The 20,297-nt window shown below is 43.8% G+C and overlaps 1 protein-coding gene across 1 annotated transcript in view; it reads left to right on the top strand.

The window, feature by feature from the left end:
- LOC310939806 (protein unc-13 homolog B-like) overlaps window positions 1-20,297 on the top strand; it is a gene marked incomplete at both ends in the record, with an annotated part of 132,626 nt that overhangs the window by 101,689 nt on the left and 10,640 nt on the right. Inside the window, 5 exons of the mRNA XM_083904650.1 lie at window positions 4,805-4,928; window positions 11,668-11,741; window positions 12,192-12,253; window positions 12,651-12,682; window positions 13,041-13,248. Of these exons, the coding sequence (XP_083760776.1) occupies window positions 4,805-4,928; window positions 11,668-11,741; window positions 12,192-12,253; window positions 12,651-12,682; window positions 13,041-13,248 (500 nt within the window). The remainder of the gene's footprint in view (window positions 1-4,804; window positions 4,929-11,667; window positions 11,742-12,191; window positions 12,254-12,650; window positions 12,683-13,040; window positions 13,249-20,297) is intronic.

Below are 20,297 nucleotides of genomic sequence, written 5' to 3'. Positions count from 1 at the left end.
GTGTTTATCTTTATGGACGTCTTTTACCTGTTCGTGGCGCTCTTACTCCTCCCAACCGTTATCTCCTGGTGCCTCTCACATGCTCATCATGCGGATTTACCTGCCTGTGAGGCTTGTTCTCCTTTGGACTATTATCCATCCATCCATCCATCCATCTTCTTCCGCTTATCCGGGGCCGGGTCGCGGGGGCAGCAGTCTGAGAAGGGATGCCCAGACTTCCCTCTCGCAGGACACTTCCTCCAGCTCCTCCGGGGGGACCCCAAGGCGTTCCCAGGCCAGCCGAGTGACATAGTCACTCCAGCGTGTCCTGGGTCTTCCTCTGGGTCTCCTCCCGCTGGGACATGCCCGGAACACCTCCCGAGGGAGGCGTCCAGGGGGCATCCGATACAGATGCCCGAGCCACCTCAGCTGGCTCCTTTCAATGTGGAGGAGCAGCGGCTCTACTCCGAGCTCCTCCCGGGTGACAGAGCTCCTCACCCTATCTCTAAGGGAGCGCTCTGCCACCCTGCGGAGAAAACTCATTTCAGCCGCTTGTATCCGGGATCTTGTTCTTTCGGTCATAACCCAAAGTTCATGACCATAGGTGAGGGTAGGAACGTAGATTGACCGGTAAATCGAGAGCTTTGCCTTTCGGCTCAGCTCCTTCTTCACCACAACAGACCGATACAACGACCGCATGACTGCGGCCGTTGCACCGATCCGCCTGTCAATCTCACGCTCCATCCTTCCCTCACTCGTGAACAAGACCCCAAGATACTTGAACTCCTCCACCTGAGGCAGGATCTCTCCACTGACCCGGAGGGGACAAGCCACCTTTTTCTGGTCGAGAACCATGGCCTCCGACTTAGAGGTGCTGATTCACATCCCAGCTGCTTCGCACTCGGCTGCAAACCGCCCCAGCGCACCCTGGAGTTCCTGGTTCGATGGAGCCATCAAGACCACATCATCTGCAAAGAGCAGAGATGAAATCCAGTTGCTCCCGAACCAGACCCCCTCCGGCCCCTGGCTGCGCCTAGAAATTCTGTCCATAAACAGAACCGGTGACAAAGGGCAGCCCTGCCGGAGTCCAACATGCACTGGGAACAAGTCTGACTTACTGCCGGCAATGCGAACCAAGCTCCTGCTCCGGTCGTACAGGGACCGCACGGCCCTTAACAAAGGGCCCCCGACCCCATACTCCTGGAGCACCCCCCACAGAATACCACGAGGGACACGGTCGAAAGCCTTCTCCAGGTCCACAAAACACATATGGACTGGTTGAGCAAACTCCCATGAACCCTCGAGAACCCTGCGAAGGGTATAGAGCTGGTCCAGTGTTCCACGGCCAGGACCAAAACCGCATTGTTCCTCTTGAATCCGAGGTTCGACTATCGGCCGAAGTCTCCTCTCCAGTACCCTGGAATAGACTTTACCCGGGAGGCTGAGGAGTGTGATCCCCCGATAGTTGGAATACACCCTCCGGTCCCCCTTTTTAAAAAGAGGGACCACCACCCTGGTCTGCCATTCCAGAGGCACTGTCCCCAACTGCCACGCAATGCTGCAGAGACGTGTCAACCAGGACAGCCCTACAGCATCCAGAGACTTTAGGTACTCAGGTCGGATCTCATCCACTCCCGGTGCCTTGCCACTGGGTAGCTTCCTAACTACCTCAGTGACTTCGGCTTGGGTAATGAATGAGTCGACCTCTGAGTCCCCGGCGTCTGCTTCCTCTAGGAAAGACGTGTCAGTGGGATTGAGGAGATAACAAAACACCACTCGGGTTCAGATCGGGGAGGCCATTCCTCCCAATCACGCCTCTCCAGGTCACACTGTCATTGCCCACGTGGGCGTTGAAGTCTCCCAACAGAACTATGGAGTCCCCGGTTGGAGCACTTTCCAGTACTCCTTCCAGAGACTCCAAAAATGCCGGGTACTCTGCACTGCTGTTTGGCCGTAAGCCGAAACAACAGTGAGACACCTACCCCCCACCCGAAGGCGGAGGGACACGACCCTTTCGTTCTGCGGAGAGAACTCCAACACATGGCGGCTGAGCTGGGAAGCTATGAGCAAGCCCACACCAGCTCGCCGCCTCTCACCTTGGGCAACTCCAGAGTAATAGAGAGTCCAGCCTCTCTCAAGGAGTTGGGTTCCAGAGCCCAGACTGTGCGTGGAGGTGAGCCCGACTATTTCTAGTCGGTACCGATCCACCTCCCGCACAAGCTCAGGCTCTTTCCCCCCCAGCGAGGTGACATTCCATGTCCCCATAGCTATAGTTGTTGTCCCGCGATTACGCCGCCGGGGCCACGCCCACGACTGCCACCCAAATCACACAGCACCGACCCCTTATGGCCCTCCGTGCAGGTGGTGAGCCCACTTGGAGAGGCGCCCACATCGCTCGTTCGGGCTGAGCCTGCGAGCCCCACTACCGGGCCTGGCTCCAGGGTGAGGCCCCGGTGACGCCAATCCGGGCGACGTAAACGTCTTCCTGTTCTTTTGCTTCATAAGGGTTAGTGAACTTTGGACTATTATGTCCATCTTATTAAATCCATCATCAGCCCTACTCCAATACACAGTTGCTGAGCTCCTCCAGCTTCGGTTTCATCCAACCTGCCGATGCTGTGCTTCTATCCGGACATCGCTCGCCTGCCATATCGGAAATACATTCACCGTGGTTCCCGACGAAGATTCCACATTGATGACTCCACTGCCATAAACTCCATTTGGTCCACGAAACTCCGTCGACCGTGAATCTCCGTCCGCAAAGTGGACCACAGTGTGTTAGCTCGCATTCCCAGAGCGACGGCTAACGTTAGCTTCCCCAACGACCGTTGCAACATCAAAGTAAGTTTAATTAACATCCGTTCTCTCACAAGCAAAGGGCGTCTGCTCCATGACCTGCTCCTCGACCGCAAGTATGACTTTTTATGTCTAACTGAGACGTGGCAACAACTTAATGATTTCTCTCAGCTCAATGAAGCTACACCACCTGGGTTTGTTTACTCCAGTCAGACCCATCTCACCGGAAGAGGAGGACGTCTCGCTATAATTTATCGCGAGACCTGGAAGATCTCGTCTGTCAAACTGATCTGGCTCATCTATCAGCCTCATTGCGACTCCTGCCCGTCTGACCACCATGGGGGCCAGAGCCTTCAGCCGATCTGCCCCCCGCCTCTGGAACTCCCTCCCCCCCGGCATCAGGAACATCGTCTCATTCGCCATCTTAAAATCCCATCTGAAAACCCACATTTTTTAACAGGTCTACTCCCTCTAACTCTCTTACCGTTGCTCTTACCTTTTGTTATTTTTATTTTTTTATTTTGTTGTTGTACGGCGACCTTAAGTGTCTTGAAAGGCGCCTTAAATATAATGCATTATTAGGGTTCGAGCACGACTGTGCAAGAACCCTATTGTAATTGAAAGAGTTATTATTATTATTATTATTATTATTATTCTTCACACAAAAAAAGTGCCTTTTTGAAGGCCTAAGCGTATCCCAAACCTCACGAATTTTCGGGACAACATCAGACCTCGCTGAAAATTTTGTAAAAAAGTGGTTCGGTGAATGTGCGTCAAAAAATGGAAGTGGGCGGGGCTTCAGACTGACGCAAAAAAGTGCTACTAGGTCAACTCCTGTCGGGAATAACGTACATGAACGAAACTTGGTACACACGTTCATTAGGTTGTGCCATGGGCAAAAGTCAATCACAAGTTTTCTGTGAAACCTACAGGAAGGCCGCCATTTTGGATTGAAGGCGAAAACGGAGGCGTTTTTGGCGAATTTACAGCATAACTTGTTATTATTATTATTACTTATTTGTTCATCTGGTCTCTCCAGTTCACTACCTTCTCCTTCATTTCCCTCCTTCTCTTCTGCTGTGCACTTTTCTAACTAAAAACCCTTTCAATATCACCACTTTTTTCTCCTTTTCTTTGTTCTGTTCTCTCCCGCTACTCTTGCCTGCAATAGTCAAGACGTGAGAAGCTCAGGTTATCCTTGCATCACTACACTGTAGGGCCATGTAGCTAATACATATAACAAATCTAAAATCATGTTCAGACTACTTAATGCTATTGTATTTATTTTCCCAGTTTTAAAAGTAAAGGATGTAACCTGGTTTAACTCATTGCTGTGATAGGTGACAGTAAGTGGTTTTATAGCAGGTCAACTGCTTAGCTAATCAAATCAATATTATCCATCCAGCTACAACTGTGTAGTGTGTGACGCAACGCCCACAAAATGGCGACCCTGGGTAAGCGTTATGGATTAAAACATGACGGGTTTTAAAGTTAAACTTCACCTGGGGAAACTGACTTCACCTCCAGTTGGTCAGGGGCAGCTCAGTCGCTATACGCTTTGCCTAGGATGCAGAGCCACCGCAGCAGACTCGCTGTGTGAGAGCCAGACTGTGAACAGCGCACTGCACGTTTGATGCAGGGCCGTAGCTAAGTGAGTCAGGGGCCTAAGATTACATTTACAATTATTGACGTTTGGTCAATGTATCGTTTGCTTCAATACTTTGAAAAGCTTGTGGACATAGTGGCGGATGTTTTTACAAGTAAAGTTTTTAAACCACAAAAGTTAGGGGGGCAGTTGGAGGGGCAAGGCTCTACAGTAGGGGGGCAGCTGCCCCCCCTTGTCCCCACATAGCTCTGCCCCTGTTCTAATGTTTGACTTCCCCACTTTGTTTCTATTCTAAACTGCGGTACTTCCTGCCATCTTCATCCATGCATATTTGCTCAGATTCCTCCTCCTCAGCCCATTTGTGACCTCAATGACTATATTCTCCTAGTGACTATCCTTCTATTGTCCTGCTCTGTCACTCAGGAGGGACCAGGAGAGTGGACGTCTCTGGACTCTGAGGTGTTAATGAGGGAAGATGAGATCTGCGGTACCTCCAACCCAACTCCACACCAAGTGCTGCTCGACACCCGCTTTGAGTTACCCTTTGGTGTGTATGCACACACACACACGCACGCACACACACACGCATCGCATGCATGCACACAAGCAGGCAGGCAAGCACGCACGCACACATGCACGCACACAGACACAGACACAGACACACACACACACACACACACACACACACACACACACACACACACACACACAGCCCAGTCACTCTGCCTTAATAAAACCTTAATAATAATAATTTAATCATCTTTGGCTGAATGATAATTTCCCCTCTTCAAAAAGTGGTTCATTAGTGGTTAATAAAGGACTTAACTCTTTGGTGTTGAGACTTGAAGGAAACATAGCCAACATTTGTGTCCAGGCATGGCAAAAGCGTTCACAAGTCTACTTTGGGACATTTGGAGTTATTTACAGATTCCGAAAGTTTGATTTCTAAGCTTTCCAACAATGTCAAACACATGTCCATCTGGTCATTTTTGAAGAAGATGTGGCCATTTGAATGTAGGCACTCCTCAAACTGCTTTAGGGAGAAATTCAGCCTGAAAGATTTCGACCTTCTTGAGGAGCCAGGCCAATAGCTGCTCATTTGCATCACATTAACATGGTTACAACCCCCCACCCAGTCTAGCTGTCAGTGACATCTGATGTCTGTTAGCCCACAGGACAGAAACAGTGTAGCAGTTTGAAAACAAAGGAATGAATGTAGTTCATGTCAATGTAGTGTTATTTGCTGTAAGTACTTCAGTGGACTGATAAGAATCAGAATTTACTTTATTGATCCCCAGAGGGAAATTCTTCTGTTACAAAAAGCACTTGAATAAAAATGAGAAACAAGAAAGGTCAAAGATAGATACATACTTCAAATATCAAATAAAATATATCTAAGTGTGTGAAGGAGAGTTCAATATTTTCCAGACCATGGACTATATTATCATCTTCAATACCAGTTCCTCCCCCACAATGTGGCTGTACCCACTCCATCACAGTTGATATGCGGACTAAATGATGACATCACAAACGCACCCTCTTCTGCTTCCTCATCTGTGCTGTAACCTTTGGTGCTGGGCATGTGAAGTATTTTGCCTCATCAGAGCAGAAAGGCCTGATTTTTTCAAAAAGATACATCTGCCTGTCCATGGTCAGTCCAGGTGGGGCCAGGACGGGAAGACTGTCAACAGGGGGCAGAACTCCTGGGTTGCGCAGTAGCTGGAACTCGATAGGCTCTGCATCACTGTGAGTTTGAGCAAGCACCAACCTGGTCTGTTGGCATCAAAGCTGTGACAGAATAGAAGCACACAACAGGATATTTAAAACATGGCTCACTGTTCACATGGAACACTATTATGTCCATTCGTGATTTTTTTATTCATAAAATGCAGAATTTTGAATATAAATACCTAAAGTTCTGATAACTCTTGATCTGTGGGAGCTTTCTAAAGTAGGGACTCAGATGTGTCTGCCAGTCGATGGTCTTTACTATCACTCTGCCATCTGCCGTTCCAACAAGCTGCGGAATATTGAGGCGACTTTCAGGAGAGCTGTGTTCCATTACCTGTTGACAGCAAGAACCACAATGAAAATAATTATTTTACTTTTCCAAAAAAAAAATCACATTTTACAGATTACATATTGCAGTCTATATAAGCATTTGGCTATTGTATAGAAATCAATTTATACACATACCAAGAGCCTTAGCCGACCTCATGTATTGACGCCACACTGAGGCCTTGGATACATGGGTTGGCAGCAACTTCACATGCCAATCCTTATGCCCAGGATTCTGAAAAAAAATAAAAAAATACTTGTTTCAGATCATGGTTCATGTTAACAGGCATTTAATCACTGAATCAGTATAGATTGATCAGTAGTATTGCTTGAATTATGTGTGATTGCCACACCTTTATGTGCATGAATTGCACGTGTAATTAACACGTTCATCACACATTGTGTTAATCACATGTCTGTTAATCACATGAGTGATTCATGCATGCAAAGGTGTGGCATTCACACATCATTCAATGCAATGTTAGGTTTCGAATACGGAGTTTCGTCTCAAAGCATTTGAATTATCAAACTGAACCTGCGGGTGTACAAAATCTCAAAGAGGGCCGTGACATGCTCCTCTTACGACTTATAATATGCTCATCTGACCGAACAAAAGTTTCGATGTGCGCATCATTCTCATTGTAATAATACAGTACCGAGCTAGCGAGCTAAGCAAGCATAGCTAATAACAATGTAGCCAAAAGGCGTTATGAAACGCACAGTGGATTATTAAAAGACAGCGTCCCTATGTGCGTCTGTATGTGACTTTGAATGAACACTAACATAACATAGATAAACAACATTAATGAAAACTCACCCCATAAGAAACTGAAAGTATTCCGGCAGACTTCAGTGCCTCCGATCATAAGAGGTCCGGGCGTGCTTCCTTTTCGTCTCCATGTCAGCAGATGAGGTTCGTGAGGCAAGGGAGAGGGCGAGCTACCACGGCCGAGCTACCACGGCCGTAGCAGACGAAGCAGAGAGAGTGGAGGCGGGACTTCTGCTACAAGTAAAGCGACGATTGATTTGTTCTCGCGCGTTTGTCTATACAGGCTCCCGTAGAAACATGGCATTGTGGCAATGCAGTAGCGGCCCGCGACCATGCTATTTAACATGACTTTTTGAAACACTACGAAAATGAAACAAAGAATGTTATACAGCGACTAGACAATGCAGGAGCACATAATATGTATACAAAAGTGGATTTTGGGTCATATAAACCCATAAATACTACACAGCGTCCCTTTAAGTGTTGTGACATGGATAGAATTATGCTTGTATGAATGTTAAATCTCTAGTTTGGAATGTTTTGCCCCCGAAGAGGAGAAGAGTAAGGCTCAAACACTGAAGTCTTAGCAGTTTGAGCAACCGTCACGTAGAAACATTGACAGACATTCTGAAACTTTGTGGGTGTTTCTTGGTGTTCAATCAATCAATCATTCAATCTTTATTTGTATAGCCCACAGTTTACAAAACATAGTTTGTCTCACCGGACTTCACAGGGTTGGTAACATCCTCTCTCCTTAGACCTTCGACCAGGGTAAGGAAAAACTACCAGGGAAAAAAACCCTTATAACAAGGAAAAGTGTAGAAACCTTAGGGAGAACCACAGGTGAGGGATCCACTCCCTGGACAGACAGGCGTGCAGTAGATGTTACCCAAAACATACAATACACAATGACAAAAAATAAAAACTGGAAAGTCTTTAAATGCCAGGGTCCATCTGGATCACTGGGTTTGTCACAGCCTGTAGCAAAGACTGTTGTGGTCAGAGACTTGGGGATAACGGAGTCCTCTTTGCTGTGCTGGCCTCATGTAGTTCACTGGTGTCAGCAGAACTGTAAGAGATTAAAAATCAGTTAGATATGTGCTACATGTGGATTTATGTGCTACATCTCATGGGGGTACATCGGGTAAGTGGTGAGGGATGAAAAATCGAGGACGGGATAGAGAAAGTGCGGCTCGTGCAAAGTCTGTGTGCTCATTCTAAGTGCATGATGGTAAATTCCCCCAGCAGTCTAAGCCTATGGCAGCATAAGATAGACTATTCTAATCAGGACATACCTGATCTAGCTTCGACTATAGGCTATGTTAAAGAGGTAGGTTTTCAGTCTCACCTTAAAGGCGGATACCGAGTCAGACTGTCTGACTGAAAGCGGAAGTTGGTTCCACAGGAGAGGAGCCTGGTAGCTTAATGTTCTACCACCGATTCTACTTCTAGTTATTTTAGGAATAACCAGTAGACCTGAGTTCAGGGAGCGCAGCCGTCTATTCGGTTGATATAAAGTGATTAAGTCACAAATTTAAGAATGTGCCTGATTATTCAGGGCCTTGTATGTAAGTAGAAGTATTTTAAAATCGATTCTTCTTTTCACTGGGAGCCAGTGAAGAGAAGCCAAGACAGGAGTTATATGATCACGTCGTCTGGTTCCAGTCAGTATCCGTGCTGCTGCGTTCTGGACAAGTTGAAGGCTTCTCAAGGACTTACTAGGACATCCAGACAGTAAGGAGTTACAGTAATCCAGCCTAGAGGTTATAAAGGTGTGGATAAGTTTCTCAGAGTCTTTGTTGTGATATAATATGTCTAATTGTCTTGATGTTGCGAAGGTGGAAGAAGGCTGTTCTACATATTTGCTTAATGTGTTCATCCAGTGATAAATCCTGGTCAAACAGGACTCCTAGGTTCCTTACTGTAGTGCAAGGGACTGAAGTGTTACTGCCTAGGTTTAGAGCTCCACTTGAAAGTGGTGCTCTTATATCTTTTGGCCCGAGGACCATGACCTCATTTTTTCTGTGTTATGTCTGTATGTCTATGAGACAGTCCTGGAGTTTAATAGATGGGTTTGGGTCGTCCGGTCGTACAGATACGTATAGCTGGGTGTCGTCTGCATAACAATGAAAATCATGTACAGGGTAAAAAGAATAGGTCCGAGCACGGAACCCTGAGGAACTCCGTAGTTAACCTTAGTGAATTCCTCGTTTACACTAACAAACTGAAATCTGTCCGATAAATAGGACTTGAACCAGACAAGTGCCGATCCTTTAATCCCAACATCTTGTTCTAGTCTATGTAGCAGGATCTCATGATCTATCGTATCAAATGCTGCACAAATCTGCTTAACACCACAGGGCACGTAGTCAACCATACTACATGTCCCAGGTACTGGGCAGGACAGGTAAAAAATAAAAATAAAAAATAAATGCTGCACTGAGATCCAGCAGGACCAGTATAGAAGCCAGTCCTTTTTCAGAGGCCATAAGAATATCATCTTTTACTCTAAGTAGTGCAGTCTCTGTACTATGGTGGGTTCTAAACCCAGACTGGAACTTTTCAAATACATTATTGCTACACAGGTGATCACACAACTGGATGGCTACAGCTTTTTCTAAAATCTTTGAAATAAAAGGGAGGTTCGAGATCGGTCTATAGTTACTCAGAATGCTACTGTCCAGAGAAGGCTTTTTAAGTAATGGCTTAATTACTGCCATCTTAAAGGCCTTTGGGACCCAGCCGCTCAGTAAAGACATATTTATTTTATCTAGTAAAATATTTCCAACTTGTGGTAGAGCCTCTCTAAGGAGTCTAGATGGTATAGGGTCCAGCTGACATGTAGTAAGTCTAGAGGAGGAGACCAGTGAGGTCAGCTCCGGGAGGCTTATAGGAATAAAATTATTTAGTATGTGTAAAGCTGGAGCCGCGATTAAGTCTAGGCTCGCTGTACTAAACTGGTTGTTAATTCTATCTCTGATCGTTTCTATCTTATCGTTAAAAAATGTTATAAAGTCATTACTACTCAGCGATCGAGGGATCGATGGATTCGTTGCATCGTGGCTCTCCGTCAGCCTGGCTACAGTGCTGAAGAGGAACCTGGGGTTGCTCTTATTTTTCTCTATTAACTCTGAGTAATAAGAGGTTCTTGCACGTCTCAGAGCTTTTTTATATATATCAAAACTGTTCTTCCACAAGACATAGTGACTGTCATGTGTGGAACGCCACGTTCTTTCTAACTTCCATGTACTTAGCTTTAACGCTCGAGTTTGGGCAGTGTACCACGGGGCAGACTTATCCCGAGTGATAACCTTTATCTTAAGAGGAGCAACAGTGTTTAGAACTGTTTGCAAGGTTAAATTTGTGTATGTCAACACCATATGTCAAGATAAGGTCAAGTGTGTGTCTATGACGATGTGTTGGTTTGTTAACCTGCTGCTTGAAGCCAATTGAGTCAAGCAGAACTTTAAAAGATGAGCCAAGACTATTATTGGCTACATCTACATAAATATTAAAATCACCTACTATGATGATTTTATCTGAACAGAGAACTAAATCTGATGAAAAAATCTGCAAAATCACTTAAAAAGTCAGAGTAGGAGTTCGGTGGTCGGTATACAACAATAAACTGGAGTCTGTTATTCTGTTTAATACTTGAGTCTAACAGACTTAGAGTAAGGTGCTCAAATGATTCATAAGTACCTGTGGATCGAAAGGTGAGCGAAAGTATACAGTCAAATATTGCTGCGACTCCTCCACCTCTGCCATTCCGTTGTGATAAACAAACCTGTCCTCAATGTTCTTTCTTTATTAGCACTATGTAGCTGTTGTTTTTCCCTCATGCTTCTGTCAGTCGTGACATAAATCAAAAAACAAAACACAGCAATATTGAGAAACACTCAGACCCTCGTGGAGCTACTACTTTAAGCATATTAAGCATTAAAATGTGTTATTAAATTTTTGCAAGAGTTCAGTATTATGATATTTGTCAGGTGGTGTTGCTGCACTGCTTCCTGGAATAGTATGACAATCTGTTTGGCACAAGCTGTGACAGCCATGTGTTAATATCATGTAAAGAAGTGAAAATGACCTTTTTGGTGTTGGGGAGAACTTGTTAGGCTCCTGAAGATGATCCTTATTCTATTTCTGTCGCCAATAAGGAAACTCCTCATATGCTCTTAAAGGCATAAGATGGGAGTACATCAAGCATTGTGGATTGGGTGAGACGGTATGAGATAGGCTTTGGCTACTGTGCCTTTACTTTTTCCACAATATTTTCTCACATTGTGTCTTTTCACGCTCCTATCTCCAATTTTTTGTTGATTTTTAATGAACACCCTCATCTCAGTCCCTCCATCATCCCATGTGGTTGTATTTCCTCCATGTAGATTTTCTTCTCACTCCTTTAATTCTTCTCCCTTTTAAACTGTCCTTGTCTTCTGTCCAATCCATATTCCAGAGATCCCTGAAGACGAGGCTCAATACTGGACCAGTAAACTGGAGCGGATCAATACTATGCGGATTCATGACGAGGTAAGTTTTCTTATAAAAGCACCTTTTCCACCCTATGAAGACTTAAATTCCAACTTGTATGGGCTTTCTTCTTCTCCACTTTTATAGCAAGTGTTTGTGTTGAAAAACTTAAAAAACCCTCTTCATCCTCTGTTTTCTTTGTCCATCATACGAAACCAACCAAAAAAGTTATTACTGTAACAAATCACTTCAGTAACTAAGAAGAGATATTACATCTCAAATGTTAATGTTTTGTTTATTTAATTTGTGTTTGGTTGTTCTTTTTTTAAAAAAAGTTTTAGTTTTTTTTATCAAATATTGTCATACTGTGCTCTCTTTCCAGTGACATTAAAGTTTCTGTTGGCTCTTTGCTGCCACCTGATGGTAGACAAAGGTTGTTACAACCTTGATGTCACATTCACATGATATCTTTCTCTCTGTTTTTCTAATTCGATTTTCGTCTTGTGAAAGTATCCGTTGCAGGAAGAGGTTCAGAGAAGACGAATGGCATCTGTGCCCTCACAGTGCTGTAAGTGTTTTAGTCAAAACATGTAGAAACATATTCATACCACTGAACTTTGACATTACACTCTATATGAGTTTGTGTTTCTGTCTTTAGTGGGTCCTTCCCTTCAATGTTTGTGGTAGAAAGACAATCACATCAGCCACTTTTTCCTGCCCCAGTTGACCATTTATACTTGATGTGAAATCATTCCATATGGTTTACATTTTACTTCAGCTTTTTTCCCCCCAACACCATTCAAGAGTCATCTTTTCCATCAAGCCTCACAGATTTCGATGTTGTTGGTCCAATCACGTGTAACATACTCATTAGACCATCAACACTCATTGGTCAGTGATTCTTGTTATGTAATGAAGTTACTTTTTCTCCTGTCCTCTTAAAACACCTGCCTCCATGCCACAAGGCAGTTGGAGTTATTTTGGATGGAGTGACCAGCAGAGTATGTATAATGGCTTTTATTTGTCTTCATTATATATTGTACATTCATGAAATAATGCTCATATAACCTTTTATGAAACATAAATGACAATTTTGTGTGCATGTATTATGTGACATTTGAAATTGTTTGATTCAGTTTATCAAGTTGTTGAAGTGGTGCATGACTTGGTCATTGTATTGTATACCTTCTACCACAAGAGGGAACTGTATATTCAAACGTTCTTTTTTTGTGTCTTCACAAAAAAAGATCATTTAATATGGCCTACCAGAAGGCTATAACATATAGAATATATAAAAGCTCTGTATATTTATTAATGTTATATGCTAATATCACAAAATATGTGTTATCCTTCGTCCAGCTTTCGATGACAGTGCAATGGATGACCACGATAGTGACTACCGCAGTGAGACTAGCAACAGACCTCCAAGGTTCCACAATACCTCCCAGACAAATTCATCAGTGCACCAGTACCCAATAGGACACAGGGTCCAACACCAACCCCTGTCCAGAGAGTCGGACTCTACACAAAGCTATGAGCTCGACTATCGAGAAACCAGGGGACCCAGGTAAACACATACCCACTCACTGACACACATGAGCAAACGGACAACTCACTGACCTCACTCACTGCAGAAATACTTGAGTGTAATACTCCCATGGTCATCACGTGGCATTACATACACACATTTTAACACTCTAACACTTGGATTCTGAACCATTTGTGTCCATGCATATACACTCGCACATACAATCATATTACCAAGAGGAGTAGAATCCAACAATAAATGTTTTATTTAAAAAACAACTACTTTTAACAAATACTACAGTTGTCATTATGTATAAAGGTATAATTACAAAAAACATGTTTGTCATTACGCAATAACTGTCAGTTATTGCTGTTTCTGAGCTCAATAATAATAATATATTATTTTCCATTTTATTTCACATTTCTTGTATACATGATTCTGTTTGCATGATCTGTACCTTTGATTAATGTTTACATTTTCTTTCTTTCTTCTTCTTTGCATCATGTTCAACTGCTTCCTGCATGGCACTTTTTTCTTTTCTTTTACTATAATCAAGGCTGTCACGCAGTAAGGGTGGAGTAAAATTAACCCCTGTCGACTCAGGTATGGGTGTCGAGGATTGGGAGAGCAAATTTAATGTGCCTAATTCAAGTGTCCTGGATGATTACTTGGATGCTGAGCAGAAAATTTGGGAGGACGAAGATAAAAGCATCATTTATCGCATCAGTGACGGCCGGTGTGAATCCAAAGGCAGTCGGTTCTACCAGACAGTAGAATGTGATGCGCTGTCCCCTGAGGATACAGGGGACACTGAGCCAAATGGACACAGACAGATGCGTGGCTTTGGTAGTGGAGAAGTATGTTCAGTTTATAAGGAAGCTGGCACCTTTGACAATGAATTGTCCCCTCCTGAAATTGACATTATTGCCTCTGTCAAACAGCTACAACAGCAAGCAGAGAGAGAACATTTACTTTACAGGACCAGACTGTGGGCCAAAACTGCCTTGGGGGACACACTTGAGAACTATGCAGCTTTTTGTAAGGAAGAGGCTGTTCGGGAAGAGGCCGAAAGGATCAGTGGGAGGACTGACTATGGCTCAGTTGGTTCAGATGAGATGCAGTATTCATTTGGATCTGAAGAAGAACTAGATGACCTGACCTTCACTGAGGGGGATGTTCGTTATGAATATGAAAGTTTCTACCACCCTGGAAAATATATGTCAACATTTGGAGGACATGGCTATTCAATAAAAAGAAGTACAAGTTGTGGACAAGACCCTATGTTGTCTCCTGTAGAGGAGCCAAGCGATGAATACGATGAATCCATTGATCCAATGGACGAACTGCAGAGATTAGTTCACTCAGTGTCTGAATATCTGGTTGTAAAAGAGGAGGAGATTAACAGCTATGAATCAATGCCTAAACCAATGAGAAGAAAACTACCAGCACTGCCACCCAACACCAAACCTATGCAACCTGGAAATGCTAATGTCACAGAAATCAACCCTGAAGTTATAGAGGAGAGTGTTGCTCAACAGGGCATAGATGGAGTAAAAAATACCATGAGCTCATTATTCAGTTCAATCAACGGGTCAAAATCTGCCACTCCTGATGATTTATCTCACCCAACTCAATTTTCCCAGCCATATACAGGCTTTGGTATGTCAAAATTACTATCTTTGTTTCCTAAAGGTATTACTGAACCGACAGAAACTTCTGGCACCACTGATAAAGAGCTACCTACTTCACAGCCACCAGCTCAACCTGACCCTGGCATTTCAAAGCTACTTTTATTTATTCCCAAAAGTGGTGATACTCCCTCCCCAGTGGCCATAGTTTCTCCGGCCTCTCAGGAACCCACAACAGAAAGAAAGTTTTCCCTTCAGTCTCTTTTGCCATTTCAGTCCTCTGAAACCAGTCAACAAGCTGAGACTGATCAGAGGTCAACACATACGGGCACAGAAGCACAGGGCAGTGCAACCTCTTCAAACCAACCAACATCTGGATTTGAATCCATGCTAGAAAGGCTTAGTCCTTTAAGGTTTTTTTCAAGTGCACCACCATCTAGAGACCCATCACCTAAACCACCAGAGCAAAGAAATGGATCAGCTGCAAGCATTGAATCCCAGCAAGGTTGTTTAAACAGAAGCACAAGTCCTAATGATGGGTCACAAACAGAGCAACAGCTGTTGGGTAACACTCGGCCAGGTTCAGAAAGTGGATCAGTTGAACTATTACCAGACAATGGAAGTGAATCAATTGAGCTTTCACAAGAAACAGGAACTGGGTCAGTAGAGCTTCTGCCAGAAACAGAGTCATCAGGAGAACTACCTGATACTCAGCAAAGAAGAACTCCTGCAATATCTGAACCAAAACCAGAAAGCAGTGCAGAAGAAACAGGATTATTAACTCCTTTTAAGAAGTCTCTCTCCAATCTCATGTCAACGGTTCCTCATGAAAATTCCTCACAGAGTCACTCCAAGCCTGTAAAAGATTTTTTAGGCAGCAAACTCAAAATAAAAATTTTCACCTCTGAAAATATTTCCAAAGACACTCCCCAAAAAACAGAGGGAGGTGTGCTCTCAGGGGTTCTTAAGTTTGCATCTGGCGAAGATGCCACCACCCCTCCAAAAAGTTCATTGCCTAGCGCGAGAACTCCCTCCCCACGTCGTGCTGAACTTCTTGAAAGCGTTCCCAAAGGACACACAGAAACTGGCTGGTTTTCAAACCTGTTTAAAGTAGTCCCAAGTGAACCTAACAAGGAACCTGTAAAACTACAAACTATGCCTCCTGTGACATTAACCAAACCTAGTCAAACTGAAGGACATGCTAAACAAATGATCCCTGAAGCCACAGAGAACACTGGCAGCAGAACGGAACATGTTTCTCAAGAGCAAAGAGTGACTGAAAAAGATTCCCAGTGCATGACAGATATCCAGCCTGAAGCAGATGTCCCACCTAAAGATCAAGTTCTTCCCAAACCTATGGAACATTCCACATCACAATCACAAGCCCAAGGAATTATTTCTGGACTGATAAATTTAGGCATTATCGAAGATGGGTCATCTGGAAAGAAATCCCAGAAAGGAGATAGTCTATCTCAACAGGGTGGATTATTCTCAGGCCTATTTTCATCATCCACACAGCCTTCCTTGCAAACACAACACAATTCTACGACACAGCAGTCAGGTCGACTTTTGTCTGGAGTTTTAAAATTTGCATCTGACACAGTTTCTGCACCTACAAAGCGGTCACAGTCAACACTATCAGGAGACCAGTCAGGACAAATTCTATCTCAAAAGCTAGCATCACCAGCTGCTGCACAGCCATTATCTGGAGTCCTGTCTGGGCTCTTGAAAATGGCTACAGACACTGTGAATCAACCATCTCAGTCCAGTGAAGAGTCACATCCAGAAGTAGCATACCATACAGTAAAAACAGATGACCATCAACACAACTTGAGTCAAGAGGCCAATTCTCCTCCTCATTCAGCAGGGAGTTTGTCAGAAATTATACATGTGGGTTCAACAGAAGCACCTCCCACTGGCAGAGGTCAAGCTGACAAGCAACTAAGACAACCTGTTACCTCAGATCAACAAACAAATCAACAGCATCAACTTGAACGATCAGAAAATCTACCCCCTACAATAACAGAAACAATGTCTCAAACTAGTGGATTATTTGGAGGTTTGTTAAAACCCACAGAAACTTTTACCCAGTCACCAAAGGGGCTTGTGACTCCACAACATACACAACCAAATAAGCAATCAGGAAATATACTATCTGGACTTTTTAACAAAATTGGGGAACTTCATTTTACTCCATCTCAGTCACAACCTGGTGCCGAAGAGACTAACCAAAAAACAGTGCAGCAAACACCTCAGCAAGGAGGTTTCCTCTCTGGTCTTTTTGGGAGTCAAGAAATTGCCTCTGTACACCAGGCACAGCCCTCACAAAACCAGCAACTAAGGAGTCCATCAGGGCAGAAAACTAATCAGCATCAGGGCAATAGACAACGACAAAAACAGATCCCTCCACAACAGTCCCAGAGTAGTCCCAGAGGGATGTTCACTGGATTAATTAACAAAATTGAACATCACCAGGCAAAAACTGAACCTAACATGTCTCAGCAGCCGAATCAACAAGGTGGTTTTCTCTCTGGGCTGTTTTCATCAGATCCTACCACTCCATCACAACAGCAGCCACTTGTTGGTCATTCAATCCAACATCAGCCCCAACAAGGTAACAGACAGCCTTTGCGGAGGCAAAACCAGATACCTACACAAGCTGCTGCCTCAGCACAAGAGCCACAGCCAGGTGGGCTTTTGTCCGGGCTATATAATAAATTAGCATCTGCGGATGATGTATCACCACAATCTACTATACTGACTAGGTCTCAACAGGGCAATATGTCAAACATTGTTGGACCTGTTCAATCGGCTGCTCAACAGTCCTCTCAACCCATCCAGCAAGGAGGATTCTTGTCTGGTTTGTTTGGTCAGAATACACCTCAACCGCAAAAGCAAACTGGCAAAACGACAAATACCCAACAGCCTACTCCCCTAAGTGGGGGCTTGCTTTCAGGTATTCTAAAGCTTGCATCAGGTGAACATGTGCAACAGGAACAGTCATGCAAACCTGGTCTGACAGATCAACAGTATCATGAGTCAGGGCAAAATCCAGGCCAGTCTGAATCAGTGGGGATATTATCTGACCTGTTGAACCACTTTTCAGGACATGTGGAACAGCCATCACATGTTAATCAGTTGAACCTTGATGTAAAAGAGCAGCCACATCCATGTACAGGACAGGGGCGACCACAAATCACACCAAAAGAGGTGCTTTCATCTCAAGATATAGCCACAGATGATTTAAAAGGTCTCACACAAAATGGATTCCTTGCAAGTCTTTTTAGTGTCACAGATGAACCATCATCAAAAGCACAGCAGCCATCAACATTGCAACCTGGGAAAGTGGAACCTAAAACCAGCACTCCTAATTTGTTATCCAGCATTTTCAAAGCAGGCACAAGTGAAATGAGGACTAGAAAGGAAAGTGAAAAAGGTCTTCTTGACAGTTTACTACCAAAGAGTAAGGAGGACATCCTTTCAAGTACAACATTAACAACCTGTGTTGTTGCAGATAGCCATAATGAATGTCTACAATCTCAGGTTGGGCAAGATCCTACAATTTCCCCAACCCACCATTATCTTGAGGAAATGCAACGTCTGTTATATGGGACAGCACATGAGTATGGTTACAAGGATCTTTTATACAACTTTACAGAACATGGCGTGATTCCACCTGAGCTCTTTGAGCACCAATGTCTTATAGAAAGTCTTCTGTGGCAGCAACTCAATGATTATGCCCTTGCTGAAGCCCTTGCTACTCAAGTTCAGGAACAATACCAGTCATATCAAGGGCATGTAACACCCACAGTCGGAGCACCCCAATGGGAAAATAACAAATCATTCAATCTTAAAGAAATTAACATGAGTGACTTTACTGTACCCTCCCTTCCTTGGCAGGATGCTGCTTCCCAGCTTTTTGAAAGTAGAAATTGCTTTCTTGAGCCAGATGAAGATCTTGTATTGTTTGACATGAGTTTCAGGGAAAATAAACCATGGAACAGCTGCGACAATTTAAATGAAATTGAAAGCAACAGAAAACCTTTTATTGTTGGTGGAAGTGCTCTGAATCTGTCAACAGAAAAAACAAAGAAATGTTTAAATAGATGCCAGTCACTTTCAGAGTGCAGTGTACCTGAATTCAGTAACGTTGTGGAAAAAAACATTGCTGATATTGACGTAAAAACTGAAGACTTTAGTTTAAAATCAGCAACTGAATTTTTGAAACAACTTGCTTCAAAAAAGGGTGCAGTGGATTTAACACGTGGTGCTATGGATTTAAGCAAGTCTGCGATAACTACAGGGGATGCAGATGATGAAATCCTCTTTGAGGATTCTGAGTGGTATCAACAGTGGCTGTCACTATTGGAACAAGGGCTATGGTGGCCAGCAGAGGTTGGGGATTGTGGATACTACATTTATACAGATGAGGAATACATTTATTCCCTTTTAACCGACAGAGTTGGCAGACATCTCTATGCATGTGCCACACCAGATGATGTGCAAACTCTAGGTAATATCACTGAAAACATTGCCAACATTCTGAAACAAAAAGAAAAGGAAAAAGTGACACTTTGTGGTTTTAAAATACCTCTCTTTGTAGAAGATAGAAGCTTCTGTAATCCAGGTCAGCAGCAGAATAGGTCAATGCTTTCAGAAGCACCCATGGACTTAACTTATGCTGTTAAAAAAGGTGAGAGAATAATGAACATGAATTTGGAAAGCTTCTCTCAAATGTTTCAGGAATCTATAACTTCTCAAGCAGAGCAACCTGTAGACTTTAGTGTGTATAAATTCAAGAAGATCAAGATGCAGTCTGTACCAAATAGTTACACCTGTCAAGAGGACCTGATGGAGGCATCTGATCTTACTTTAAAGACAATAAAGGGGGGCCATGGGGGGCCATACTGGAAGAGTTTGGGTTTAGCTGATGTTTTCAGATCCCCACTGGCACCTTCTCCAAGGTGCAATTCAACACAAATATTTCCAAACCAGTGTAACCCAGTTCCTGAAATCAGAATTGGCCATGTTGATGATACACCTGCAAAACAACCAAGACAAAAGTCAACTTTTGGAGGAATTATTGGAATGTCTTCCATTAATAATTCAAGTAAACCTGCTATGTCATCATCAGTGTCTAGCAAGGTGTCAGATACTCCAAAAATGTTTAGAAAGACTCCTTCACCCTCCAAAATACCAGGACCCTTACAGGTGGGAAGTAAACTGCCCACAACAACAAATGTAAGCAAAGGGGACAGCTCTTTAGCTCATCCAGCGCAGCCAACTTCTGCTAGTTTACCCACAGCATCTACCTCAACTGTGTCCTCTGTTTCCTCACAGAGACCCCGGCTAGCAAGGCAGCCATCTCAGGCAGAAAATCCCAATGAAGTATCACAAGCAAATAAGACTAGAGTCACACACACATGTGATGCTAACAAAGTCAGCAGTAGTTTATTAGTA

Source organism: Microchirus variegatus (assembly GCF_963457635.1).
Source record: "Microchirus variegatus genome assembly, chromosome: 18".
Taxonomy (NCBI): domain Eukaryota; kingdom Metazoa; phylum Chordata; class Actinopteri; order Pleuronectiformes; family Soleidae; genus Microchirus; species Microchirus variegatus.
The sequence above is the reverse complement of the archived record's forward strand: the minus strand, read 5'-3'. Positions and strand labels throughout refer to the sequence as shown.